Here is a 26,617-nt window from a genome sequence, read left to right on the forward strand (position 1 = left end):
GACCAATCTGTAAGCAATCCAGAATATAGTCCTGGAAAACTCCACCCCAGAGCCTTCAGCCCTCAAATTCAGTACTGGGTCTCTTTTCCAGAGTCCAGGCGAAACGTTCAAGAGTTGGCTCTTCTCCGGTCCACTATTTTTAACTCCTCGCTGGGTTTTACTTTACCGGGACCAAGTCTAGGCCTGGAGCCTAAACCAGGGGTAGGCAACCTCGGCTCTTTTATGACTCATGGACTTCAACTCCCAGAATTCCTGGTCAGCTGACTCAGGAATTCTGGGAGTTGAAGTCCATGAGTCATAAAAGAGCCGAGGTTGCCTACACCTGGCCTAAACCCTACAGGTCACCTACTTCGGGGCAGAGGGCGAGAATCCCACCCTCCGCGCCTCGCCTTTCCTCTTGACTGACTCACACATAATCATCCCCCGCAGCTAAAAATAAACGGGTGGGGAAAAGGGAGGACGGAGGAAGCAACCGCTGCGAGCAGCGCAATTGCAACTAACTGCCTCGCGCGCCGTTAAAGCATCCCGCTCCGCCCCTGCTTCAAATCTCATCCGGGAAGGCCCCGGCTTGTGGGGAACCGGCACAGGCAAAGCCCACCAGCAAGCCTGCAGATTAGCCGACCCCGCCCTGGAAAGTCCCTGTCTTGCAGATGAAGCAGGCTGGGCGGTTTTTCCCTTCACGCCAGCTCGGCTGAGCGCTGCGCGAGGGGAAAACACGAGAAGGGGGGGGGGAATCAGGAGCTCCAGGGGCCGCGGCGCGCCCGGCCTCCAGCGGTCTGGAAACTTGAGGAGCGTCCCGTGGGCAAAGCAAATAATAAAGTTGCCAAACGCGGGAAACATCCACCCGCCGGTGGCGGCGCAACGCTTTTCACGGCGCATTAATGAAAAAAAGTTTGCCTCTTCTTACTCAGGATGGCTTCCTTGCTTAAGTCGTCTAAAATGATTTCAAACTGCGTTTTAGGCAGAGCTACCTCCAAGCTACACCTGCCCCGCGCGCGGTTTGCATGGGACTCTAGGGTGCTCCTGAGACTCGATGGGGAGGGTTGTATCTGGAGGGGGGGGAGGGAAGCGGGCTAATCGGCTTCGAATTCCATATTCTCATTTGCACGTGTACTTTCTGGCCCTGTGCGCTTAAGCCTCCAAAGGCAGTGCTGACCGTGATGAAATAGCCTTGCCTTCGTAAAAGAGTTTATATTTGCTTGTCATTTAATACTTAAGCCAAAAGCAGGCAAAGCCTGGACAGTCCACGAACCTTGCTTTGCAAACCAATCGTGCCGGCGCTCTAGCAAGCAATGACTCGGCCGCGCAGCTGGATCGCCGATCGGAGGCGCCAGCTCTGAACGCGTCAGCTGTTGCTATTCCACTGTACTTCGTCGGAAACCAGGCCACATTTCTGGTGCCTGCGGTACTTGCTCCAAGGCTTGCAAGCTGTAGTCTCGGTGCCCACGTGCCGGTCGAGTAAATTCTTATTTAGGAGCCATTTTCCTCCTCCCCGGACCTTTTGAACGTGCCCCCCTTTTATCTAGATGACTGCATAACAGTCCTAAGGAGAAACGCGTTCTCCTGGGTAAAATTCTTGCAATTCTATACAATGAATATAACGTTGGGAGCGCCAAGAATGTTTTTAAATGCTCGGACAATCGAGTAATATTTCCAATGGTACGGAAGAGGAAGACCGTAAAAAGACTTTCGCTTCGATCTTTTTTTAAAAGCAGAAAAGCGACTAATTGCCGGACCTTCTGTGCTTGTAAAGCGAGCAGGGAGCCCGTGTCCTTTTCAAGTTTTGCTATGGTTTTTCCAGCAGAGGATGAGGAAAATCCTCAAACGCTCGAGAACAAGCAAGCCCTTCATAGCTTTTTCCTGAAAAGACATTTGCAGGGTTGCTTTATTATTATTATTATTATTATTATTATTATTATTATTATTATTATTATTATTATTATTATTATTATTATTATTATTATTATTATTATTATTAAAAGCTAAAGGTTGCATATTCCACCTAGCCGAGGTTCAACACGTTTTAAAAGTTGAAGCTCTGCAGTCAGGAATAAACAGTTCCGATACAGGCAGAGGAACATTAGATAACTGTAGTAGACGATCTGTGGTTACTCCTCTATATTTCATTGTGAGATTTTGTACACAGCTTTTCGTGCGGGATGGAGTATCGAGGATCCCCATTGAAGGTTTTGAACCAGAGTTAGCACAGCGTATCTGTAAGAGAATCTGTGCATACAAGTACAGTATGTGTGTGTATCCCGGGAAGGGTGGCTACATATTCCTGGGCGCCTGGATGGCTATTGGAGGCTTATTACGCAATGAGCTCCTGCGGTTTAGAGTTTAATATCACTCTTTTACATTTCAGGCTGCTAGATACCATTTCTGCAAACGTGGGTGTAATGAGGCAGCGAGGGAGCACCGTCCCTCCTTCCCCTTCCCCTTCCCACGGGACGCGAGAAGCAGGACTCCTGCGAAAACGATGCTCATCCTAGGCTGCCCTTCGAAGGACGCTCCCAGCTGTTCGCTGCTGACACGCAGGGAAACCCCCCTTGCTTTCTCAATGGCTCCTAGTGGCCCGCTTGAAGGGGAGGGCGTCGTAGGTCTCTCGGGACAGCTGTTGGGGGGAGGGGGTAGACTAGATGGCCTTTTGATCTCGCCTCCCTGCATTGACTTTGTGTGACTCCCCAGCTCGGAAGGGAGGGGAAAGCCAAGGTGACCCACGCGTGCACAGGGTGGGACCGACGCCAGAGACGGGAGGAACTGCGAAGCAACCTCGGAGAGGGGGAATGGGAACCTGAAGCAGAGGATGAGCATTCAAGAGCGTGGAAGAGAAGCGCCTGGATTCGCAGCGTAAAAGGTAAGCGGGCGAGTTGAGACGTGAGAGATGAAGGACGAGAAAGCCCAAGTAAAATCTGCGGAGGAAGCGTGCAGAAACTTCCCCCCGCGAAAAGGGGGGAGGGGATCTGATGAGGACGAAGGTATCTGAAGAAAGTGACACCCCCCCCTCCCAAAGAAATTCCGACTGGGGACAAGAACAGAGAGGTCGTCGGCGGGAAGAGGGGGGTTCCGTGCCCGGCTTTGCGCTCGGGGAGGCTAGAGGCGCCGAACGCTGCCCGTGGGACCACGGCGGGACAGCGTTCACGCCCGTGGGTGTGGGCATTGCGCTCGAACCGCACCCGGAGGAATTGAACAGCTGCTTCCCGGCTTTGGCTGCCCCCGGATGGGGAGGGGAAAACCTCGCCCAGGCGAGGCTTTAGTGACTGCGAAGGAGCGAACGAGGGAAGGGGCAGGTAGATGAAGAGGAGAAGAAAGGGACCGGCCGGCGCACGGGTGAGAGGAGGGGAGGGCGTCCCGCCGGCTGCTGCGACGGGGAGCGCGCTCCTGCGTGGACAGTCCCGCAAAAGAAAGGGAAGAGGACCGCGCGGGCGGTTCTGTTAAATGGGCCACTCTGTGTTTTGGGAGGGAGATCTACCTCGCGGGGTCTCGGGAGAAGCTTTCCAGCTTAATCTGCGGAAAGGGATTTGGGCACGAGGTGCCTGGGAGGAAAGCTGCGATTGCTGGAGCCTCAAAGGAAGAAATCAGACAGGTAGAGTTCACTGCCTGGGTTCGCTGTTGTATTCCCATCTCTTCTCTCTTGTTTTCTTCTGGCAGGTCGCTTGTATCTTTAATAAGGCAGAAAACAGGCAGAAAAGCAACCAGTAAAATTGTCCTTCCATGTTGTACCACTGTACAGGGGATGTTGGTATCTAATGAATTTCTGGCTGTTATCCAGAGTTCATTCAAGAAAAAAAGGTTTGGACTCCGGAACAGATGGTGTCCATAGGATTAGGGTTATAGATTGGGGACAGCCTGCCTCCAAAAGCTGCATGCAGCAGGGTACAAAGAAGAACGTGTGTCTTCTTCTTTTTCTGCTTGTGAACATCTCAGGGGCATCTGGTTGGCCACTGTGAGAAGCAAAGTGCTGGACTAAGATGAGTCTTGGTCTAACCCAGTTGGGCCCTTGGATTCTTAAGGTCTTGTCTTTTTCACCTTTTGAGAAGAACTCTGTCCTACTCCTTTTTTCTTCCTTAGAAATCTATATCCAGGCTAATCTATGAAGCAGACATGGTTTAAATTGAATGAAAGAAGGGAGCTTCTGTTAGTAGCAAAAACAATGATTCAATATTGCTTGTAGAAAGCTGTGCAGAAGCCATGGTTTGACTTAAACTGGAGGGAATCCAATCCAGGAGGGTGAGGCTGGTCTTTTGTCTTAAGGGCCTTCTTTATTATTTGTTTTCATATTTATGAAAAGTTGCCATTGACAGCAAATGTTCTGAAAAGAAGCCTCCATAAGACATTCACGTACAATTATATAACAGTCCCTCACTCTAATGCTCCAAGAATAACCCACAAGAGGATGCCAGAATTGGGAAATGTTAATTTTTGGCTAGATGTATGTCCTCCTTCTGAAAGTTAAAGAATTGCCCATCTCTCCTTATTTTATCCTCATAACATTGTTTGAAGTAGACTGGGATGAACTCCATAGACATAAATTCTTGGTCCAGTCAATCCGTTCTCCATTACTCTGCACTACCTACCTTTATATACAATAGTACCCTTAGTTGAATTATCTGTTTCTTGGTTTGCACAAAATACAATAAACTAACCCAATATGCCACATGAAAACATATAGAAGGCTAAAACTAATCCGGCTTAATGCGCTGTCCACATGGGGCCACCAGGCCTCTCAATTGTCCACATTGTATGGGAGCCCAGCCACTGACTCCAAACAGCTTGCTTTCCACCTGGTTCTTAGCTTTCCCCTTTTGCAGGTTTTTCACCCCCATCCCTCCCTGGCAGGGACATGAGGGAGAGGGCGTCATCCAACCACACTAGAGAACCAACCCAACGCACCCAGATGGAGTTCAGCATGGCCCCGAGGAACCCCCATGTGAATACTTGCCTTTTTGCTGCTTGCCTCTGCCTTTGGAGAGGGTAAGTAACATGACTGTTGGGAGTTGAGGTGCCTATCCTGGAACAGGTAGCCTCAAGAGGATGCAGGTTTTGAAGTCGCTGTGAAGAACTTTGGGATCAGGGCAGAAGTCTCAAAGAAGAGCAGTCTACTCTAAGCACATTTCCCCACCTCCCCCTCTCTACAGAGCCAAAAATAGGGTGAGAACAGCCTCTGAGAACAGCCTCTGCAGCTATAGTCTCCATCCAATTATGCCCTTTTTATCCTTCCCCCTCCTGCTAAATATGAGCACAATTCCTAAGTGTCACAATTCCTAAGTGGGTTTGGAGTTTAAATTGAGGGAAGCAGAAAGTAGGGCTCCCAGAAGGTGATCTTAAAAATTATTCTTGGGATGAGCTGAAGCCTCTGAGCATGCTACAGAGAACCCTCTATACTCCAAGATGGTTAGAAAGAGAAGGGGGGGGGATCGTGGGAGAGGTGATTGGATGACAATTGATGCTGCTGTTACAGTTTTATTGTGGGAATAGTTAAGAAACGTGATTGGTGGAGTCCTCCAACCTTCCCATCAAGCATCACTTGCTGGTAGGACAAGTACCAATCACAGTCCCATCAGAGATTGGACCCAGATCGGGTGAGGGTAAAGGTGAGTGTTTGGGAGAATACTTTTATCCACCTGTCAGATCGTCAGGTGGGTTTCATCCATGAGCCAAGGATGGTTGCTATTGGTGCTGAATGTTGGGCAAGAGCTGTATATCATGTTTCTCCATCTCCGGTATCAGCAAGCAGCCATCATTAAGGGTGATTTTCATGTTGGCTAAAATAGATGCTGTAACAGCCCTGTGTATAACAACTATGGCAGGGGTAGGCAACCTTGGCTCTTTTATGACTCGTGGACTTCAACTCCCAGAATTCCTGAGCCAGCATGACTCAGCTTGGAACCTCTCCCTTTCCCCTCAGCATGGCTGGCTCAGGAATTCTGGGAGTTGAAGTCCACGAGTCATAAAAGAGCCAAGGTTGCCTAACCCTGAACTATGGGTATAGTTCTGATGTACATGTCTGGCTTCTCCTGAAAAGCCAGAAATTAGAATGGAGCTAAAATGGGCAGCTCTCATTAGCAGTGCTCCAGGATTAAGTAAGATATTTTTGTGAAACTTTCCAGTCTGCTTTATGCATTAATAGAGCCTTCCTCGCTCTAATCTCCCTTCCCCCCTCTCCCAGGTACTGGACTCAAAGTCTTATCATCTCTGACAAGTCCAGTGACAGGTAGTCTTTGAATTATGACCGCAATTGGGGTGAGAACTTCCATTGCTAAGTAAAGTGGTTGTTAAATGAGTTGCACTCAATTTATGACCTTTTTGCCATGGTTATTAAGTGAAACTGTCATTGTTATATGAAACAGACAGTCATTAAGCCGATCCAGCTTCCCCCATTGACCTTGGTTACTGGAAGTTGGTTGGGAAGGGTGCAGATGGTGATCATGTGACCTTGGGATATCGCAACTATCATTTGTTGCCAAGGGCCCAAATTTTTCATCATGTGAATACAGGAACATCTGTGACAGTAGGAAATGCGAAGAGCTGTCGTGAGTTACGCTTTCAGTCCCATCCTAACTTTCAACTGTCACTAAATGTACGGTTGTAAGTTGAAGACTACTCACATTGTGCTGGTTCAACACATTTAGCTACAAGGGCCAAGCTGAGGATTGGAGAAGGTTCCTGCTTCCGGCCTTGGAATGCTAACCCAGTGACCCCACTAGACTGGAAGGATCACTGGCCCAATGTCCTGTTCCATAACTCACAGGCAAGTGCCATCCTTTCCCTCCTGCAGACCAAGGACTTCTGCCTCTGAGAGTGGAACAGAAACCAGGAGGTTCCCTGTTTTAAACCCTTGCTGAAATTTGGAAATGGTGTGGCATGGGGATTTCTCCTTCTGTTTCTTTTCTTTCCAATCTTGAAAACAAGGCATTGCTTGTTAACCAGACAGACAGCAGATGAGAGGTGTGGATGATGTCAATTTGGAAGATCGAAGCTTTAAAGTTAGCAGAGAGAAAGAGGCGTAAGGCAACCATGTCTGCATGAAGTCACCTGCTTGCCGCTGTTGACTGACTAGGCAAGTGGCAAAGTGCAGTGGCGCATGAGAGGTCCTCTACTGGAGTGTTTTTTTGCAGAGGGCTTTCGAGAAAGAGGAATTTGCCTGATTCTTTTCTGATTTTTCAGGCTGCACAACAATTCAAGGGTCACCCTTTGCCTTTTGGGGGCACGTCAAGGGTTGCACTCCAAAAAGTGGGTAGATCTGGGATAAAATTAAATCTGCTTTAATTTAAACATAGTGATAGACATAGTGATAGCCATCTCCAAAGCACCTGAAGGCAGGACAAGAAGCAACGGATGGAAACTAATCAAGGAGAGAAGCAACCTAGAACTAAGGAGAAACTTTCTGACAGTTAGAACAATTAACCAATGGAACAACCTGCCTCCAGAAGTTGTGAATGCTCCAACACTGGAAGTTTTTAAGAAGAGACTGGACACCCATTTGTCTGACATGGTATAGGGTTTCCTGCCTGAGCAGGGGGTTGGACTAGATGACCTCCAAGGTCCCTTCCAACTTATTATTATTATTATTATTATTATCATCATCATCATCATCATCATTATCTCCTTTTGCCCATAAAAAAGAAAAATTTGGGAAAAGGTGGAGATTGGAGGTGGACTGTGTGCAACTTTGAGACCCAAGCTATGCCCTCCGCTGATGGCCTTTCCCCATCTCAGATGCTTTGAGGACACTCCCAACTTCAGAGAAGAAAAAGGTCCTTGCGGTCCTTTGGAGATCTACAGGCTCATTGCAGCTTCTGTAGGCTTTAATTAATGTATACAAGGACTGAAAGCTCCCCCCCCTTTTTTGGGGTGGGGGGGAATCCAATCCAGTGCATCGCACAGCCCTAATGGACAATACTAGGAGTGGAAGTTTTCCATTCTGCAGCAGCAGGAGTAGAAGCCATCGCACCACTCCCATAATCTATCACGTGATCACAAAAGCCCTGGGGAACTTAGCTAAGGTTTATGAGTAGCCACTAGATTATGATGAGCCAGTTGTAGCATAGTCCTCAGCTTGTTCACTCAGATGCATATTCCACTGGATTCAAACAGGTTTTATCCCCAAATTGTAGGAATGCAGTCTTCAAGTACAGGTCTGCTTCCTTAAGGGGTAAACCTCACTGCTTAATGTAGTTTACTTTCCAGAATGCAACCTGCCTTTTCGAATGCTGCAGCCGTGTTTTCTTGCACTACTGCTATGAATGAGAAATGTTTCTACGAATATGCATGTTCCGTACGCATATTCTTGTCCCGAGCGAAAAGTTGCTTTGGGGAGGGGTAGTTTGGTCCAGGGAGAAGGACTGAGGCAGTGCTTGATCTTCGGGAGAATTCATCTGTAGGCGTTTAGGAGGAAAGCATTTGTAGTTTATGTGAGATACTATGTGTGGTGGCAATAATAGGGCAGGCAGGAATTGTTAAAGCTATACATCCATTGCTATGAGGATGTCCTGTCTCCATGGGGTGGTTGCTATGGTGGCCTCTTCTCATCAGGAAACCTGGCTCCATTCCCTTTTCCCACATTCACATGTCTGTGTCTCCCACTGCCTGGGCTACTCCTACTCTATTCCCTCTGCTGCAGAGACACCCTGCTTTAGATCTGGGTGGGGCGCTGCCTTTTTGTCATGGGAACATCCTCCCCCTCCCCCTCCCCTATTTTTGGGTGCTGAGCCTTGGGGGGATACTTTTGATCTCCAACCTTGCTTTTATCTAGTGCCAGAGGGGGCCCAGGCAGGGAATTTCCCCTTGCAAACTCAACCACCCAGGTGCAGCCCTCTCCCATCGACGGTGGAGCCTGGCTGGATGGCCAGGAGGCTTTTGTACAACTCTGCACACGTGTGTTCGACAAAATGCACTTAGCCTGGCTCCGTGTGGAGAGAGAAGCCTGTGTGGAGTTAAAAATTAAAATGCAGGGGATCTGATTTTTCATTACCTATCTCTCCCCCACACCCTGTCCTTTGGCCTTCTGCCCCTATTTAAACCATCTAGAACAGGGGTGTCAAACTCGCAACGTCACGTGACGTGTCGCGACGTAGCGCGACTTTTTTTCCATGGCCAGCAATGGGGTGGGCGCGGTTTCGACATGACGCGTCCAGCCTGTGGGCCGGCAGTTTGACAGCCCTGATCTAGAAGCTTTTGTAATGGAACCAGGGTTGGTGGCCAGCACATCTAGATCCTCTTCTCTGTCATGGGCAGAGAGAAGAGGAAAATATATATGTATGCATGTATGTATGTAGGACGGTTGACTGTGGGAGGGCAGAGGGCGGGTAGACCGCTCACGTGCTCCATGGCTAGATTGTTAAACATCCATCTAGCTATATAAGCGGGTTTCTCTAACCACCAATTACCACTCTGATGATGTCAACAGAGGATTGACGAAAGCTAAGTTGTAGTTATTAAAAACATTTTTTCTATCCCGGAGTTCAGTGGCTCTATTGCATTTTTATGTATGTATGTATGTATGTATGTATGTATGTATGTATGTATGTATGTACAGGTAGTCCTCGACCTATGACCGTAATTGAGTCCAAAATGTCTGTTGCTAAGTGAAATATCCGTTGAGGTTTGCTCCATTTTATGACCTTTCTTGCCATAGTTGTTAAGTGAACTACCGCAGTTGTTAAGCTAGTAACACGGTTGTTAAGTGAATCTGGTTTCCCCATTGACTTTGCCTGTCAGAAGGTCACAAAAGGGGATCACGTGAGACTGCCACCGTCATAAATATGAACCAGTTGTCAAGCATCTGAATTTTGATCACATGAGGATGCTGCAATGATTGTAAGTGTGAAAAACGATCATAAGTCTCTTTTTTTCAGCACCGTTGTAACTTCAAATGGTCACTAAATGAACTGTTGTAAGTTGAGGGCTACCTGTATTTAAATTTATTGGCCGACCGACTTCAGTGGACTTTAGAATTTCAGAACAGTTCAACTTCATTCTTCAATTCTCACCCAAAAGTGGAGAATATACCTCCTATCTAAATTTGGTGAAAATACATGGAAAAGAAAGAATTTTGGTTCCTGGGGAAAGAGGCAGAAATGGTGCTGCTCCAGCATTTTGTGTGGCAAGTTACAAACTTCATTGGCAAGCCTTTCCTTCATTCACAAGCCTCTCCTTGTTGCTTGGTATTTAAACCAGAGAGCCTCTTCCATTTCCTGTTGGGTTAGATTATTTATATGGTAATACATTTATATATCCTCTAATAAAAAAGCATAGCACAATAAGCAGCTCCTACCAGCTATTACAGCTGATCACAACTATTCTGTTGTGTTCCCTGGTCTGGTGGTTAGTAAGAATTTGTGACTGGCCCTTAATTGGAGATCCTGGACACAGCCAAATGGCCATATTAAAGTAACATTCATCTGTTACTGCTGTGGTAGAAAAGTATTTCATGGAATGTACCTGTCCAGATTGATGAATCCTATTTTATCTCAGTAACAAGGGTGGCAACTGATGCTGCCATTACAGCTTTAATGTGGGAATAATTAAGAAATGTGATTGGTGGAGTCCTCCATCCTTGAATTTAAGCCTCTGGTGGCACAGTGATTAGAATGCAGTATTGCAGGCTGCCGACTGCAGACTGCCAGCAATTCGATCCTCACTATTCGATCCTCCATATTCAAGATGATTAGAGATAGGGGAGAATTGTGGGGAAAGCGATTGGATGACAGTGGATACTTCACTTACAGTTTTATTGTGGGAATAGTTAAGAAATGTGATTGATAGAGTCTTCCAACCTTCCCACTAAGTATCACTTGCTGGTAGGATAGCAAATACCAATCCTATTCCCATCAGGGATCAGACACAGTCGGAGGAGTGTAGGTGAGTGTTTGGGAGAGTACTTTTATCCACATGTGACATCCATCAAGTGGATGTCAGATGCACAGTCTATGACCCGTTGGCTAATTTTGAACACAGGTCTAGCATTTTTCTGAAAGAAAGCTAAACATATGTCCATGGATAAGGCAGAAGGGCATAGTATAGGGGTAGGCAACCTTGGCTCTTTTATGACTCGTGGACTTCAACTCCCAGAATTCCTGAGCCAGCCATGCTGAGGGAAAAGGGAGAGTTTCCAAGCTGAGCCATGCTGGCTCAGGAATTCTGGGAGTTGAAGTCCACAAGTCATAAAAGAGCCAAGGTTGCCTACCCCTGGCATAGTATAAAGCAGAATGGTCACTGATAATGAGCTACCTGCATCTTCATCTAGCGCTGCAATGGAATTCCAGTGATGGCAGCTAATCCAGTTTTGTTCCTGTGGCTGGCTGCACCTGGAAGTAGATGAAGATCAGCCGTGGTATTAGAGCAGAGCAGGCAAAATTGTGCCATTCCAAGCCTCAGGTAATTAAAATAGTAATAAGGACAGCCATATGAAATCCTTTGTTGGCAAAACAATGAAAAATAATAGTAATGTGGTAAATGCTGTAACATGCAGCTATCAGAACCCTGCTTTTTTTTCTTTTTTTTTTCTTTTTACACTGTAAATCACTTGAGAGCATTAGTCATACTGATCCGGAGCTGTTCTGAAAGAAAGCTAAACTCATGTTTAAAAAAAACAACAAGTATTTCAAAAATGTGCTAGAGCTTTACCTGCTAGGAGTAGAGTGCTGGTTAGATTTTTGAAAAGTGCTGGTCAAGCCATATGTGAGTAACGAAGTACCTAGATCAGGGGTAAGCAACCTTGGTTCTTTTATGACTCATGGACTTCAACTCCCAGAATTCCTGAGTCAGCACGGCTGGCTCAGGAATTCTGGGAGTTGAAGTCCACAAGTCATAAAAGAGCCAAGGTTGCCTACCCTTGACCTAGATCAATGTTTGATCACCTGAGAAGTCCACCCATTTTAAAGCGGCCAAATTGTAGCATCAACAATTTGTAGAAAAACACAGATGGTAGATGCCAAGTATCTGATCTTTCCCACAAACTAACCCAAATGGCTACTGTACTAAAGGCAGGCTTTCGGCAAGTGGCTGATAGGACCTTGGCAGATCCCAACTTGTCCGCATGCACAATCATGCTAGTGATGAATCATGTTAGATTGTATCAGTGGTCAAAATGGTTTCAGGAGAAGAACCTTTTCACTACTTTGAAATCAGATCAGCTAAAGATGACTCCAAATCACCTTAGCTCGGTGCTGAGGATGAGGCAAAGGCAACCCTGGTCTATGGTATGAGGGAATGGCCTTGGGAGACAGGGGGATGAGATGCTGCCTACGAAACAGTTAGATAAGGGGAGGGGGAGGGAGCCACTGTTGCATAACAGGCAGAGAAAAAAACTCAGAAAGGAACTCCTTCTAATGTACCAGGCTGTCAACAGAGGCAGCCAGAGATTTATACTTTCAGATTTGTAAGATTCTGTTAATGTTGCCTTGCAATAAAGTAGAATTGCCTCATCTGGTTGTGTTTCCTGTCTGATCTACCTGGAAATCTGACACCTTGGGAGGACACAGGATTAAAAAAAAAGTGGTTACCAGGCATGTTGATGCTACAATTAGGGTGTCAGCCTTCCCAGACAAACCAGATAAGAAATACAACTGGATAAACTAATTCTACTTAATTGTAAGGTTACATTAACAGAATCTTGCAAGTCTGAAAGTACAAACTTCCCACCCTCACTTTTAATGGCTTGATCCGTTAGGGCAGGCCTTTCCTAAGTTTCTTTCTCTGACCATTAAGCCACTGGGGGCTCCTGCCTCTCTTGTCTGATTTTTTCCAATGAGCGTCTTTTTCTCTCATTTGCCAGAGTGATCCACACACTCCATTAGGGAATGCACAATTGAACCTATTCTCTCCCTCTCCCTCTTCCCCCCTCTCTCTTCCTCCCTCCCTCCCTCCCTCCCTCCTTCTCTCTCTCTCCCTCCCTCTCTCTCCCTCCCTCTCTCTCTCCCTCCCTCCCTCCTCTCTCTCCCCTCCCTCCATCTCTCTCTCTCCCTCCCTCTCCCTCTTCCCCCCCTCTCTTCCTCCCTCCCTCCCTCCTTCTCTCTCTCTCTCCCTCCCTCCTTCTCTCTCCCCTCCCTCCTTCTCTCTCCCTCCCTCTCCCTCTTCCCCATCTCTTTTCCTCTCTCCCTCCCTCCTTCTCTCTCTCTCCCTCCCTCCCTCTCTCCCTCCCCCTCTCTCTCTCTCTCTCTCTCTCTCTCTCTCTCTCTCTCTCTCTCTCTCTCATTCCTAAGCCTAGGTCATTCTTGCTCTAAGATCAAGCAATAAAATGCTTCCTGACCATTTTCTGTTTTCTTCTCAAGCCAAGATTTCATTTTCCTTTTTCTCTCTTAGAATGCTGGGCCACAGTCCCTTGGGGCCCAAAGTGCTGGCGGAATCTGTCCTGAATTCTAATGCCATGTGCATGACCCTGCCCTGGCTGACCCGGCGCCAATTTGGACTCTGTGTACGCAGCCCAGAAGCAATGGCTTCAGCTTTACAGGGCATTCACCTTGCCCTCCATGAGTGCCGACACCAGCTGCAAGAGAGGCGCTGGAATTGTTCCGACCTGAGCAGTGGGAGCACTGTGCTTCTTAACAGTGCCATTCTGAAGAGAGGTGAGAAGAGGGTTAAGTGGGAGAAAATGCTGGGCTTGGGACAACCCTTTCGTTGGGGTTGGTGGGCAATAAAATTGGGAGTTGGTTCATCTCTCACTGCCCACGGTTCCCCTTCTATCCTCTCCTTTCCCCCTTTACTGATCTAGTGTCCACAGAAATGAAGTAACGTGGGATTACCGAAGAACAAGGAGGAATATCAGCATACCTGGGCGATTTGGCACGAATAGATCTATATTAAAAATGTAAATGCAAGCATCCCGAAGGAAGATGCTGTGGATCTTTGTGTGTAAAAAAGGAACTTGCAGCATTTTGTTTTCAGGTCTAGCTGGTCTTCATTTAGTTACTAAGCCTCATGGATAAAGCCCTTAAAGTCTTCAAATATAAGTTGCTTCCAACATTTGATTTGTTTCATGAAGGTTTGTTGTAGGTCATTAGAAATTTAAAAGGGCTGGTGCGTGAAATTGACGTGGCTTATGAGCATCTGCATCTAGAAAGTATTGTGAGAATAAGAATCAGAAATCTGTCCTCTTCATTTAAAAAACGAGCTTTTGATTATCCCTCCTGGGTTATTTTTAAAATGCTACAGTAGGTATTAAAAGAGCCGTGGTAGTGCAATGGTTAGAATGCAGTACTGCAGGCTAAGTCACTGCTCACTCCAGGAGTTCGATTCTGACTGGCTCAAGGTAGACTCAGTCTTCCATCCTTCTGAGATTGGTAAAATAAGGACCCAGAGGCAATATGTTGACTCTGTAAACTGCTTAGAGAGGGCTGCAAAGCACTGTGAGTAAAAGGGTACAATCAGGTGCCTTAGTGGGTTTAGGGCACCAATTTTGCTTCTGATCTTGTCCTCCTCCCCAAAAGCCTGGGACAGTTATGCTCTTGAAAACTGTGGATTTGTCAACACAGTTTAGATATTCTCTGGAAGCTGAAAACTGGATATGGTCACCTGAGCCTTGCGTTGCCACCCCTGATTTAACTATTAATCCAGTTTGGATGTTGAAACCAAAAATAGAGCATTCCAGTTGTCCAGTGTCTGGAAAACACTGAGATAAAGGGCTGACTTTTGGAGAACAGTAGGTAACTTTAATTGTACATCCTTCTTCCATAAACCAACTGAAGTCTGTGGGCTACAAGCCAAGGTTTCTTGAGGCCTGGGTAAGAATAATTAGCATTTAGGTCCATCACAGCTGAAAAGCACCAGTTGGGAATCTTGATCTAAGCCAGAAGTCCCCAACCTTTACTGCTAGGTAGCCCGGTGGGGGGAGGGGGAAAGGGGGCCAGCCGGCCACTTGTGCAAGCCAAGCACATGCACACTGGCCCGCTGCTTGTGCAACCTGAGCTGCGCGTGCACATACCCAGGCCAGCCACTCACGTGGCCTGGTTCTGAATAAGCCACAGCCTGGTAGTGGGCTACGGCCCAGGAGTTGGGGACTCCTGATCTAAGCTATCTGAAATGAATTCTTCCTTCATTGTACAATGTAGCCAACTATCTTCAGTTTGAAAGTAAAATTGGTTGCACCAAGAAGAGGAACAAGTAAAGGTGGTAGGGGCAGAATGTAATTCCTGTAGGGCTGCTGTCAGCAAATAGCATCTTTGAGCTGCTCAGAATTGCTTTGAACTGGGAGATGGTAAATTTGATGATAATAATCTTTGCCCCATCACCTCAAACTGGCTTATTGATAACTCCCACCAAATAGGAGCAGCAGCAGCCACCAGCTGTTCCTTTTCTTTACATCAGTAAGAATCCTGCTGCTAAGCCTGGGCTTCTTTGGTTGGCTCACTCTCATCAGCTCCTTCCTCTGTTCCTGTATCTGTGTTGCAGAGGGAGGATCCTTAGCTGTGAACTCCAACTCCTAGCATCCCTCGCCATTAGCTGGGAAGAATGCTGAGAGTTGAAGTTTAGCAACCTTAGGAGGACCATCATCCTTTTAAGGAATGGACAAACCTGACAATAACTGCTTGGGCACAGTCTTCAGAAAAGGGATAATTTGAAGAAGATTCTTGACCACAAGTGGAGTTGGGAAAAGGCACTCTTGATGGATTCCTGACTTGAAAGGGTATGAGCAAGAGGAATCCTGCCAAAAACAGCAGTAACAGCAATTCATTGCTTTTGCCTCTTTTCCCCCCTAGCTGGACCAACAACTGGGAGCAGTGAATAGCAATGATTCTGATGTCTCTCTACATCTGTGTTCTGTGGGTGGCATGGCAGCAAGCATCGGCTCCCAAGTGGAGGGAGCAGCTGAGAGCATTTTGCTAAGCCTGCCTGGTCACGGCTGCCCTTCTTTACTCCCCTGCCTTTCTTCCCAGGTGCTGCCTCACCCAGGCCTCTTGCCTTGGCTGTGTTAAGAGTGGCCAACACCTGAGTCCAGAGGCAAATTGGCAAGCAGCTCTTTTCTTTTGTCCTTTGCATCTCTTTTATTAATTGAGCTTTGAAGGAGCCGGTTCTAAATTTAAACCCGAGTTCAAAGCAAGGCCTCTGGGCAGGCAAGAGCTGGAGCAAGCTCCAAACCAAGCACCTGGGTGAGCCGCTGCTTGATGTGTCAGCTGCTGCTTGATGTGTCATGAGTTTGGTGGGGCTCATCTGTGTTCACAGGAATAGGAGAAGCATCAGGAGACTAAGGAAGAATGGATTAAGAAGGAAATGCCTAATAGGTACCAGGGATTAGAGGCATCGTGATGATAGATACCATGGCTAATTTACATTATAAAGCAAGTCTATCAATTTATAAACAACAATCAAGAAGAAAAATACCAACTCTAGGCATGTGTGATGCTTAGCAGTCCTAATGAGTTCAATGCAACATGAGTAGGAATACTCATGTTTTTCAACCTGATGTTCTCCAGACGTGTTGAATTGCAGTGTATTAACTCCCAACCTGCCCAACAGTGGTATCTGTGTGATTTTACAAAATGTTGAAGTCCAACATATCTGGAGGCATCAGCTTACAGAAGGCTGTAGACAAGGGCATATTTAGGCTATGGAGTAATTTAAGAGTAATTGTTTTTCCCAAGGGAATCCTGGAATTAGTGCATTAGTGAGGCAGGAAGATCCAGAAGTTCTTTAGGGAAGCAAGCTGTAACAACTCATTCAAACTGTGAAGATAAATTATTTTAGAGTAGATTTTCAAAGACCACCCACAGCTTTATTTCAGATTGAATTATTAGCTGTTTTATATGCACAAACATTTAATTTGATGAAAGGATGAGAATCCAGTTTTCTTGAATCTCAAATTGGGATTATCTCAGGTCTGGATTTAGGTATGAGAATGATGTAAAGTGGCAACTGTAGTTTTAAGTTTAAAAAAAGAACTGAAGGAATTGTGGTGGATTAAGGGAAACATTGACCTACTCTAAATGCCCAAGAGTCAACATCACACTGAACACGTGTACTTCTTATGTAAAGTCTTCTTGGCTTGAGCCTCTAGCAAATTTTATACTCTTCACTGTGTTTGCTTCCTAGGCTTCCGGGAAAGTGCATTTGTCTTCTCCTTGCTAGCAGCTGGTGTGACCCATGCAGTGGCAACTGCCTGCAGTCTTGGGGAACTGCAAAGTTGTGGCTGTGCCAGACAAGGCACAGAGAACCAGAAACTAAAACTCACCCAGCTGCAGTCTCTAAGCCGGGGCAAGAGCCTGCCCCCTGTGCCATCCTCGTTGTGGGGGCAACCTAGCCCGCAGGACACCTGGGAATGGGGTGGCTGCAGTGCAGATTTTGCCTATGCCCAGAGATTTGCCCGGCATTTTTTAGACCCACGAAGAAAACCCCGTGATGCTCATGCCCGGATGCAGCTACACAGTCACCGCGTGGGCAGAAAGGTAAGAGGCAGGGTTTTGGAGGATGGAAGGATGAAAGTCTATCAGTGGCATAATGAAAGAGTAATCATGGAGATAATCTTATTGCTACAATTCTGCCACAGTTGCATTACTTGGTGTTAGTGATAGTTAATCTATATCTGTTATCTGGTACAGTATTTAATATTCTCAGGATTCATATTTTTTTTAATGTTTATTGTTAATGTGTAGCTATCATAGACGTGGAGATGAGTTTGAGAACATAAAGCTGATCATACTAAATGTGGCTCGACTAAATTCAGATTATTTTCCCAAACCATGTGTTGAGACACTGTGGTGCGCAAGAGAAATACATTCGAACAACTTCCTACTCTCAGAGGGAAGGTGCCTGCTGTGTTTCTGCATGATTTATCATTCTCATTATGCCTGCTTCCATTCAATAATTCTACTGTATGTCTACATTAGATTTAGCAGAATTATTTGTGTTATTTATTCCCAGTATAGGGAGGCATTAAGATTTTCTTCTTTTGCATGAACCTCTGGTGGAGCTTGCTTCTATTAATCAGATAGTATGCTTGGAATAACTGATCCAACAGAAATGCAATCGCTTGGCTTCTCTAAATGAAAGTTTCTCATATGATAGAGTGAACTGTGCTTACATTGATGCAGATGACAATTCTCTTGGTAATAAGAAATTTGGGGGCAAGTTTATAGACCTGCTTAAAAAGGTGTCTGAATACATCATCATCCAAAATTGAAGCATTCTGCAAAATTCAAACAAGAAAACTGGAAAGTTAGTTATTTTCTAAAAACACGAATGTGGGCTTATTTGATTCCTATATGAGAATATGTTCTGTTGTAGAACACTTTCCAGATTTATCCTGACTTCTTATAGATCAGTGGTTCTCAACCTGTGGGTCGGGACCCCATTTGGGGTCAAATGACCATTTCACGGGGGTCACCAAACCATGCTGTCCGCCATTTTTTTCCCTTTTCCCTAGCTGTCCTACTCCCTCTTATTGGTGGCCACACCCACTTGGGGGTCACTACAACATGGGGAACTGTATTATGGGGTCACGGCATTAGAAAGGTTGAGAATCACTGTTATAGATGCTTTATAACAGCGGTTCTCAACCTGTGGGTCGGGACCCCATTTGGGGTCGAATGACCATTTCACGGGGGTCGCCAAACAATGCAGTCCGCCATTTTTTTCCCCCTTTTCCTTAGCTGTGCTACTCCCTTTTATTCTATTGGCTTTTGAAAGCCAATAGAATAGACTCTCTTGAATGATTCTATTGGCTTTCAAAAGCCAATAGGAATTGTCCAGACTGTCTCTGCCCTGCTGAGCCCGCCAAAAGTCCCATTCTGCAAACGGTGCTGCACCAGTTGAGTAGTCCTTGACTTACGACCGGTTGAGTAGTCCTCGACTTACGACCGGTTGGGGGTCGCGGCATTAAAAAGGTTGAGAATCACTGCTTTATAAGTATTCAGGCTATAATGGATAGAACTTGGCACAGCAATAAAATAGGTTTCAGAATGAATTAAACTGATCTCCAAAATCAACTGCTTTGGATAGACCTGTTCTCTATTAAGTTATCCAGTACCTTTACAAGTCACCCAGTAAGTGGCCATCACTATGTCTTGTGGCAAAGAATTACTCAGGTTCATTATTCACTATGAAGTCGTGCTTTCTGAGATCTACTTTAAATCTTCTCATCCACCTTGTAGGATAGCATTTGTAGCATTTTGAGACAAGATGAAGAACTTTTCATTATGCCATGGGTGTTTTTATTCATCTATTATATCCCTCTCTTTTTTTCCCCAAGCTAAAGAGTTTGGAAGAGTTTTGTCTTCATAGGGCAGGGCTTTTCAACCTTTTCGCCCATTGTACCACTTTTAGGATATGGCAACATCCGAGTACCACGTCACCTAGCAAGGTGTCAGAAACTTGATGACAAAAAAAGGAAAAAAGTGATAAAGTACAGGTAGTCCTCGACTTACAACTGTTCGGTTAGCGACTGTTCGAAGTTACAGTGGCACTGAAAAAAGTGCCCCCCAAGCCACAGCCGAGCAAGACACCTGCCTGCCCTCGTGGCGGGGTTCTTCCTCCTGTCCAAGGTTTTCATTGTTGTGAGCATTTCTGTTGAGGATTGGCAGTGGGGGTGGGGTGGGGGTGTTTGGTTTTTATTCCCCCCCCATCTGCTGGGTGGTTGCAGCAGGTTTTGGTCACTTCACATGACCCTGGGACATTGTGACCGTCATAAATATGAATCAGTTGCCAAGCATCTGAATGTAAATCACAAGACCCTGGAGATGCTGCAACATTCCAGCTGATCGGCGTTTCTTCTGGGCTCAGAAGGCCAGGATCAGTGCTACTTTCCAGCTGATTGATGCTTCTTCAGGGCTCAGCTGGAGCCTAGCGTTGATCCTGGTGCTTCCACTGAGCCCTGACAGCCCCGAAGAAGCGTCAATCAGCTGGAAAGCGGCACTGATCCTGGTGCTTCCACTGAGGCCTGACAGCACTGCAACTCCAGCCATCTCTCGCTCAGGCTTGTGGGGTGCTGCCACCAGTTCAGCTCATTCCCCTCCCCTGCTACCACTTTTCTAGGATGGTCACGTACCACCTGCCAGGTGTCAATGTACCACAGGTGGTACTTGTACCACTGGTTGAAAAGCCCTGTCATAGGGGATGTTTGAATTTATGTCCTCCTCTTAACATATTTTTTCCAGCTCTGTTATATTTTTCCCCAAATGTGGCAACAAAAGTCTATCCAGCTCTCACGCCAGATGTGTATATACTGTACATTTATATAGGGTTATGATAGGGTTAGCTTTTTTATTCTGTATCTTTTCTAATCCTCTCCAGCGTGAAATCTGTCTTTTCTATACTGAATAGTCAACACTTTCACTGAACTACCCAGTACAATCCCAAGATCATTTTCCTGGTTGGTTAAAGACGGCTCAAAGCCCACCAGCGTAAATGTGAAATTAGAGGGTTTTGTTCCAACATGTATCACTTAACACTCACTTAAATTGAATTCCATTTGCTGTTTGGCTGACCATTCACCCAGCTTGAAGAGATCCTTCTGGTGCTCATCACAATTCCACCTAGTTTTTAACCTCTTAGAATATGTCAGTGTCATCCATAAACTCAGCCAGCTCATTGCTTAGTTCTCAAGATTGTTCATGAATATCCTTGTGGGATACTCCACTTCTTTCCTCTTTGAGAAAATTATCCATTTAATCCTATTTTGGGGATTTTTTAAAAAACCAGTTAGTTTTTAAAGGGCACATCCTCTTATCCATTGATGCTAAGTTTACTCAAAAAGCTTTGGAAAGGAAATTTGTTAGAGAATTTTAATTTCTCTATTGGTAAAAAAATAAATCAGAAGCTCTCACAGTTGACTGCATTTAGCTGATTCAAATAACTTTATATTTATATAAAATTATTTAAAATACCATTCTTCTTTACAGCAACATAGCTTAACGAAGACTTCTTACAGAGACAGACCAGAGACAAAACCTTGAGACTGGAAATCCAGCTCCTAACTCAATACTCTTTTGCACAGACTCAGTAGCCCTTTCTTCTCATTGGCTGACTGAGTTACCACATGACTCTTCCTGTTCATGAATATTCCAACGCTCCTCCCTTCATGACAGGAAGAGACATCAGACCTATTAACTTAATACATTTTTTAATAGTGAAAAACCTTGCGCCACTAACCTGGCCTTATACTGTATATCATTATTTGGCGATACCTTTTTCTTATATACCACATATTACAAACCTTTACCTTGCTGGCAGAATACCTGTCAGGTGGAATTCTTTTATTACATCGCTCTGACCTACGAGGTATTAACTGCTCCTGTCTCTCAAGTCTTTCTGGTTTCATGTCTTGTTCAGCCTCTCCTCCCTGAACATTGACATCTTCTATACTCATTTTTTCATCATTAGATGAGTTATTGTCACTAAACAGATCACTGTCATTAAGTGAGACATACCCAGAATTTGCATTAATTCTGTCCCAATTTTGTTCTGCAAAATTAGCAGACCTTGAAATTATAATTCTTTTACTTCCATCGCTAAAGCGATATCCTTTTGACCCTGGCTCATAGCCCACAAACCTGAGCTTTCTTGCCTTTTGCTGTCCCTTTCTTCTGATTGCTTTTGGAATATGTACCCATGCAGTACTTCCAAAAATTCTCAAATGTGCCAGTGATGGCTTTCTCCCATATAGAATGGCATATGGAGTATTATTAATGGAGGAACTCCACAGCCTGTTAACTATATAATTGGCAGTCAATATGGCTTCTCCCCAATATGACCTGCTCATACCAGAATCCTCTAATAATGAATCTTTCATTGTTTGCAAAACACCATTCCTTCTTTCAGCTACACCATTCTCTGCTGCTGTGTAAGGATTTGTACGTCTGTGTCTTATCCCCAACTGCCCCAACCATTGTTGGAATTTAGTTGACATAAATTCAGTACCTCTGTCAGTTTGCAACTGACACACTTGTTGTCTGTACCTTCTCTCTACAAAACTTACCCACTGTTTGAATTGTTGTAGCACCTCTGTCTTACCTCTAAGCAAGTAGCAAAACGAATACCTGCTATAATCATCAACAATTACCAGTGCATATTTTGCTCCTCCCAAACTGGCTTGCATAGGTCCCACCAGATCTGCATGGACCAGCTCTAGAACTCTTTTTGTTTGTCTTGTGCTATATTTACTAACTGGGAATGCCTTTGACTTCGATGCTTTGCATACTGCACAGTCCAAATATGTTTTGCATCCCTTCAAATTTAGCCCTTTTGCAAAATCTTGCATTTGCTGCAAAACTTTAAAGCTTGCATGGCCAAGTCTTCTATGTAGAAGATGAACACATGAATCATGCTCTGCAACATTCTTAAATATATGGGAACATTGAACCTTTTGTCCCTGCAATACATATAGATTATCTTCCTTTATGCCTTCTGCACAAATATTCCCATTCCTTTTGATGAGACATTTCCCATTTACAAAAATGACCTCAAAACCTTGTTTGTCTAAATTAGACACACTTAACAAATTATGTTCCATCTCAGGTACACAAAGCACATTGGTAAACTTTGATTCCAAATATGGAATTTTTACATCGCCTTTTCCAATGACTTTTGCTTTCTGGCCATTTGCCAAAGCCACAGCTTCTTGTGCTACTGGAACAAACCTGCAAAATAATTCAGTTATTAACAATTGTTTGACTTGCCCCACTATCTATTAGCCACTTGTCTCTGTTGTTGCTATAGCAAACTTGTGCAACACCAAAATGTTCCTTTTGCAAAACAGTCCTTTTTGGTTGTACAAATGTCCTTTGCTGCAAACAGTTCCTTTGCAAACAGTTCCTTTGCAAATGTGTGCTGGCTCCACAAATGTAGCAATTCTTTTTTTTTGCAAAGCTCTCTGCTTGCAAAATCTCTCTTTTGTTGCAATTTGGTCTGGGTCCGATCTGCTTGTTTCTTCTTCTCTGGAGACTTGCAGTCTGGACCCCCTCCTCAGGAATTTCTCCTCCTCGTGGCTGCTTCTAAAATGGCGTTTTTCTTCTTCATTAAGCAAATATGCCTTTAAAGCCTCACACTTTAAGTCTTATTCTTCTTTGCACTCAAATATTGCAGAAACTGTGTCCCAGGTTTTATCTAAACTGTTCAACACCAATAAAACCTTCTGGGACTCAGGGAATTTAATCCCACGTTGTTCTAAGTCCAAAAATAAACTTTGCATTTTATTTAAATGCTGTTCCACAGATTCACCTGGTTGCAAACAGGCTCTGTAAAATTTTCTTGACAATTGCACTATGTTGCAAGCAGAAACATTCACGTGCACAGCTCTCAATTTTAACCAAATCTCCTTTGCAGTCTTTAAATTTGCAACATTTAGAAATTGGTCATCATCTAAATTCAAGATAAGCCATAGCTTGATCATGGCTTTTCTGATCTGCTGCTGCAAACACTTGTGGATTTTCAACAATATACCACAGCTCTTTTGCTTTCAGCAAACATTCCATTTTTGCAGCCCACACAATGTAATTCTTCTGGCCCAAACGAGGCACAGAGTTTTCCTCAAATTCCATTGCAGCCATTCTGCTAATTCTGCCTTGTTCTTATACTTTCTAAACACAGGCAATTTCTTCCAGCTTTAAATTACAATGCAGTCCTTAGTAAGCTCTGGGCCCATAACCTGTTAGAGAATTTTAATTTCTCTATTGGTAAAAAAATAAATCAGAAGCTCTCACAGTTGACTGCATTTAGCTGATTCAAAAAACTTTATATAAAAATATTTACAATACCATTCTTCTTTACAGCAACATAGCTTAATGAAGGCTTCTTACAGAGACAAAAACTTTGAGACTGGAAATCCAACTCCTAACTCAATACTCTTTTGCACAGACTCAGTAGCCCTTTCTTCTCATTGGCTGACTGAGTTACCACATGACTCTTCCTATTCATGAATATTCCAACAAAATTTCTCAAAGGTTTTTTTTTTTTTTTTTTAATCCCGGTATAGTGTGTTGACAGAGTCAGCTGTATCCACATGCCTCTGGTGGGTACTCTCAAAAACCTCTAAAAGGTTAGAGAGGCCAGTGGCATACATGACTACATGAAAGCTATATATTGCAAGTACGTGTAGTCCTCAGCTTACAGCAGTTCATATAGTGACTGTTCAGAGTTACTACAGCACTGAAAACAGTGACTTACGATCATTTTTCACATTTATAACTGTTGTAGCATCCCCCTGGTCACATGACCAAAATTCGGATGCTTGGCAACTCATATTTGTAATGGTTACCGTGTCATGTGATCACCTTTTGCAACCTTCTGACAGGCAAAGCCAATTGGGAAACCAGATTCACTTAACAGCCTGATTACTAACTGCAATTATTCACTTAACAGCTGTGGCAAGGAAAATCATAACATGGGGCAAAACTCACTTAACAAATGTCTCACTTAGCAACCTAAATTTTGGGCTCAATTATGGTTGTGAATTGAGAACTCTGTACTCTCTAACAGCTATGGCACCAGTCACTGCTTATATTCTGAAAACTGTATTTCTTGAGATATGATCAGACATTAAGAATCATAGCATAGTATGTGTGTTGCACATTAATAGATTATGGTATATACTCAAAGATAAACCGAGAATTCTTTCTTTTCCCCTTCTTTCCTGCACTCTTCCCTTCCCCCTTCCCTCCCCTATTTTTCCAACTATTTGTTGTTTGTATTATTTTTCTATTTTATACTATAAACCAATAAAAAAGAGTAAAATAAAAACAAAAAACCCAAGAATTCTAAGTGCCAAAATGCACTCAGAATTTGGATTCTGTTTATCCACAGATGGGCTTATCCATGAATACACTGTTTGCTGTAATACTTTTTAAAAAATACTCATATACCAACATATACTCACGGATAAGCCCATCCATGGATAAGCTCTCAATTTTTTAAACTAAAATATCATAAAAAATAGATATTGTAATGCATGGATTGCCCAAGGATAATCCAATTGCGGAAATTAAAACATACCAACATTTTGAGCATTAGCTTATCTATGAGTGGCTCATTTTTGATTAAAATTTTGAGAGCTGGTTTATTCGTGGATGTGAGTATACGTGAGTATATACATCATTTTGGTATTAGAAGCTCAACTAGAAAGGTGGGGGAATTCTGGGAGATTCCAGACTAAAAAAAGACTGGCTTGCTCCATAGACTAAAGACAGTTGAGTTAACACTTCCAACTTATTTGGCTGATGCTTTCTTAGCTTTCTTATGTAAGTGCATGGCTTAATGATGGATTGGCTTGATAAAAGAAGTTTATCAAATATATGCTGGCCTTGGATTCTCTGAAAAACTTAGATATAGTTCAGTCAGCACCCCTCATCCCTTTCCATAGGTACTGCGCATTTCAACTCAGGGGATTTCAACCTTTTTCTACAGCTAACCTTCCCTTCTGATCTCTCTTGGCAGGTGGTGTCAGAGCTGAGCAAGCGCAGATGTAAATGTCACGGCCCCTCTGGGAGCTGCCAGTTTCGGACATGTTGGTTAGCAGCCCCAGATTTCCACCACGTGGGTTCCACCTTACGGGACCGAATGGACTATGCCACACTCTCACGGCTGGACAACAGAAACTCGGGAGCCTTCTGGCCACGACTCCACAGCTCCCATCTGGCCAAGCACCTCATCTTCTACGAATCCTCCCCTGATTTCTGTGAGCCAGATCCAAGCCTAGGTTCCTCAGGCACCCACGGTCGCCCTTGTGTCAAGAGCAGCCCACGGCCAGATGGCTGTAGCAGCCTGTGCTGTGGCCGTGGCCACAACATGCTGCAGGAGGTGCGAGCTCAGCGTTGCCAATGCCGTTTCCATTGGTGCTGCCATGTGCAGTGTGAGGAGTGTCCTTCCACAGAATGGGTTAGTGTCTGCAAATGAATAGGGAAGGCCTAACCCTTTACTCCGTGCTCCAGCCAGCCATGTGACAAGTGCCAGCTGCAATATCAGCCATAATGATTAGAAGACGAGCTTTGGGCTGCTGACCTACTTACTGTGGGTCCCTTGCTCCATCCTGGAAACATACTTGGTCCTTCCAAGAGAAGACTTGCTTTCAATAGAGGGTGAGCAGCAAGGAAGAATTCCTCAAAGAGATACCCTTTTGTCTTCTCTTGACCGCCAGCTTGGTCCTATCTCAGTTTATTGCAAACTGCCTGTTTGATTTAATGGGTGGAGAATAGACTTGATTCTGTCCTGCCACTTCAGGAAGAAACAAACGGAACCAAAGTGGCAAAAATTCTATATTGGGGTTAGATTCTTTTACAGGCTAGAGTCAAGGAAGGGAGACATGTTAAAACCAGCATGGTCCCAGAATCTCAGAACTTCTATATGAGGACTTGGAACATTAAAGCTTTAGTTGGAGGGTGTTTGCTGTTTGCAGCTAGTAGGAGAAATAGACGGTCATTTGGGGACAAAAATTAGCAGTAGATTTGCAAGAGCTGCAGTTATTGCTAATAGCACAGCCCACTGGCAAAATTGAAACTGGAGTGCTGTGTTGATTGCAAGGTTAATTTATTATTTTGCTCTTTTACTGATCTATATTTTGTAAACATGTTTGGTATAGTTAATGGGAGGAAAGATGGTCTCTAGTTTTATCTGGGAAATCAAATTCATTCATTGACTTTTATCTATTCCTTTTGTCAATCTGCATATGTTATATGCTTCCCCTCAGTAAACATGA

The 26,617-nt window shown here is 44.6% G+C and overlaps 1 protein-coding gene across 2 annotated transcripts; it reads left to right on the forward strand.

Annotated features, from left to right (window-relative positions):
* The first annotated feature begins 2,511 nt into the window (after positions 1-2,511).
* WNT10B (Wnt family member 10B) lies at positions 2,512-26,617 on the forward strand. 2 transcript variants are annotated; one of them, XM_039330567.1, is made up of 5 exons: positions 2,512-2,857; positions 4,812-4,974; positions 13,306-13,568; positions 17,029-17,381; positions 25,360-26,617. In XM_039330567.1, the coding sequence occupies exons 2-5, from the start codon at positions 4,844-4,846 to the stop codon at positions 25,816-25,818; spliced, it is 1,206 nt and encodes a 401-aa protein (XP_039186501.1). In that variant the 5' UTR covers positions 2,512-2,857; positions 4,812-4,843; the 3' UTR covers positions 25,819-26,617. The 2 variants fall into 2 exon arrangements, with proteins under 2 accessions (XP_039186501.1, XP_039186502.1); XM_039330568.1 differs by lacking the exon at positions 2,512-2,857 and adding an exon at positions 3,468-3,586.

The sequence above is a fragment of the Crotalus tigris genome, unplaced genomic scaffold (assembly GCF_016545835.1).
Source record: "Crotalus tigris isolate CLP2741 ecotype Arizona unplaced genomic scaffold, ASM1654583v1 scf7180000024429.2167931701:2281839, whole genome shotgun sequence".
NCBI classification, from domain to species: Eukaryota; Metazoa; Chordata; class Lepidosauria; order Squamata; family Viperidae; genus Crotalus; species Crotalus tigris.

Coding starts and splice junctions, on each gene's coding strand:
- WNT10B (XM_039330567.1), top strand. CDS start 4,844: ATGAGGGAGAGGGCGTCATCCAACCACACTAGAGAACCAACCCAACGC. Junction 4,975..13,305: donor TGCCTCTGCCTTTGGAGAGG/GTAAGTAACATG, acceptor TTTCTCTCTTAG/AATGCTGGGCCACAGTCCCT. Junction 13,569..17,028: donor CAGTGCCATTCTGAAGAGAG/GTGAGAAGAGGG, acceptor TTTGCTTCCTAG/GCTTCCGGGAAAGTGCATTT.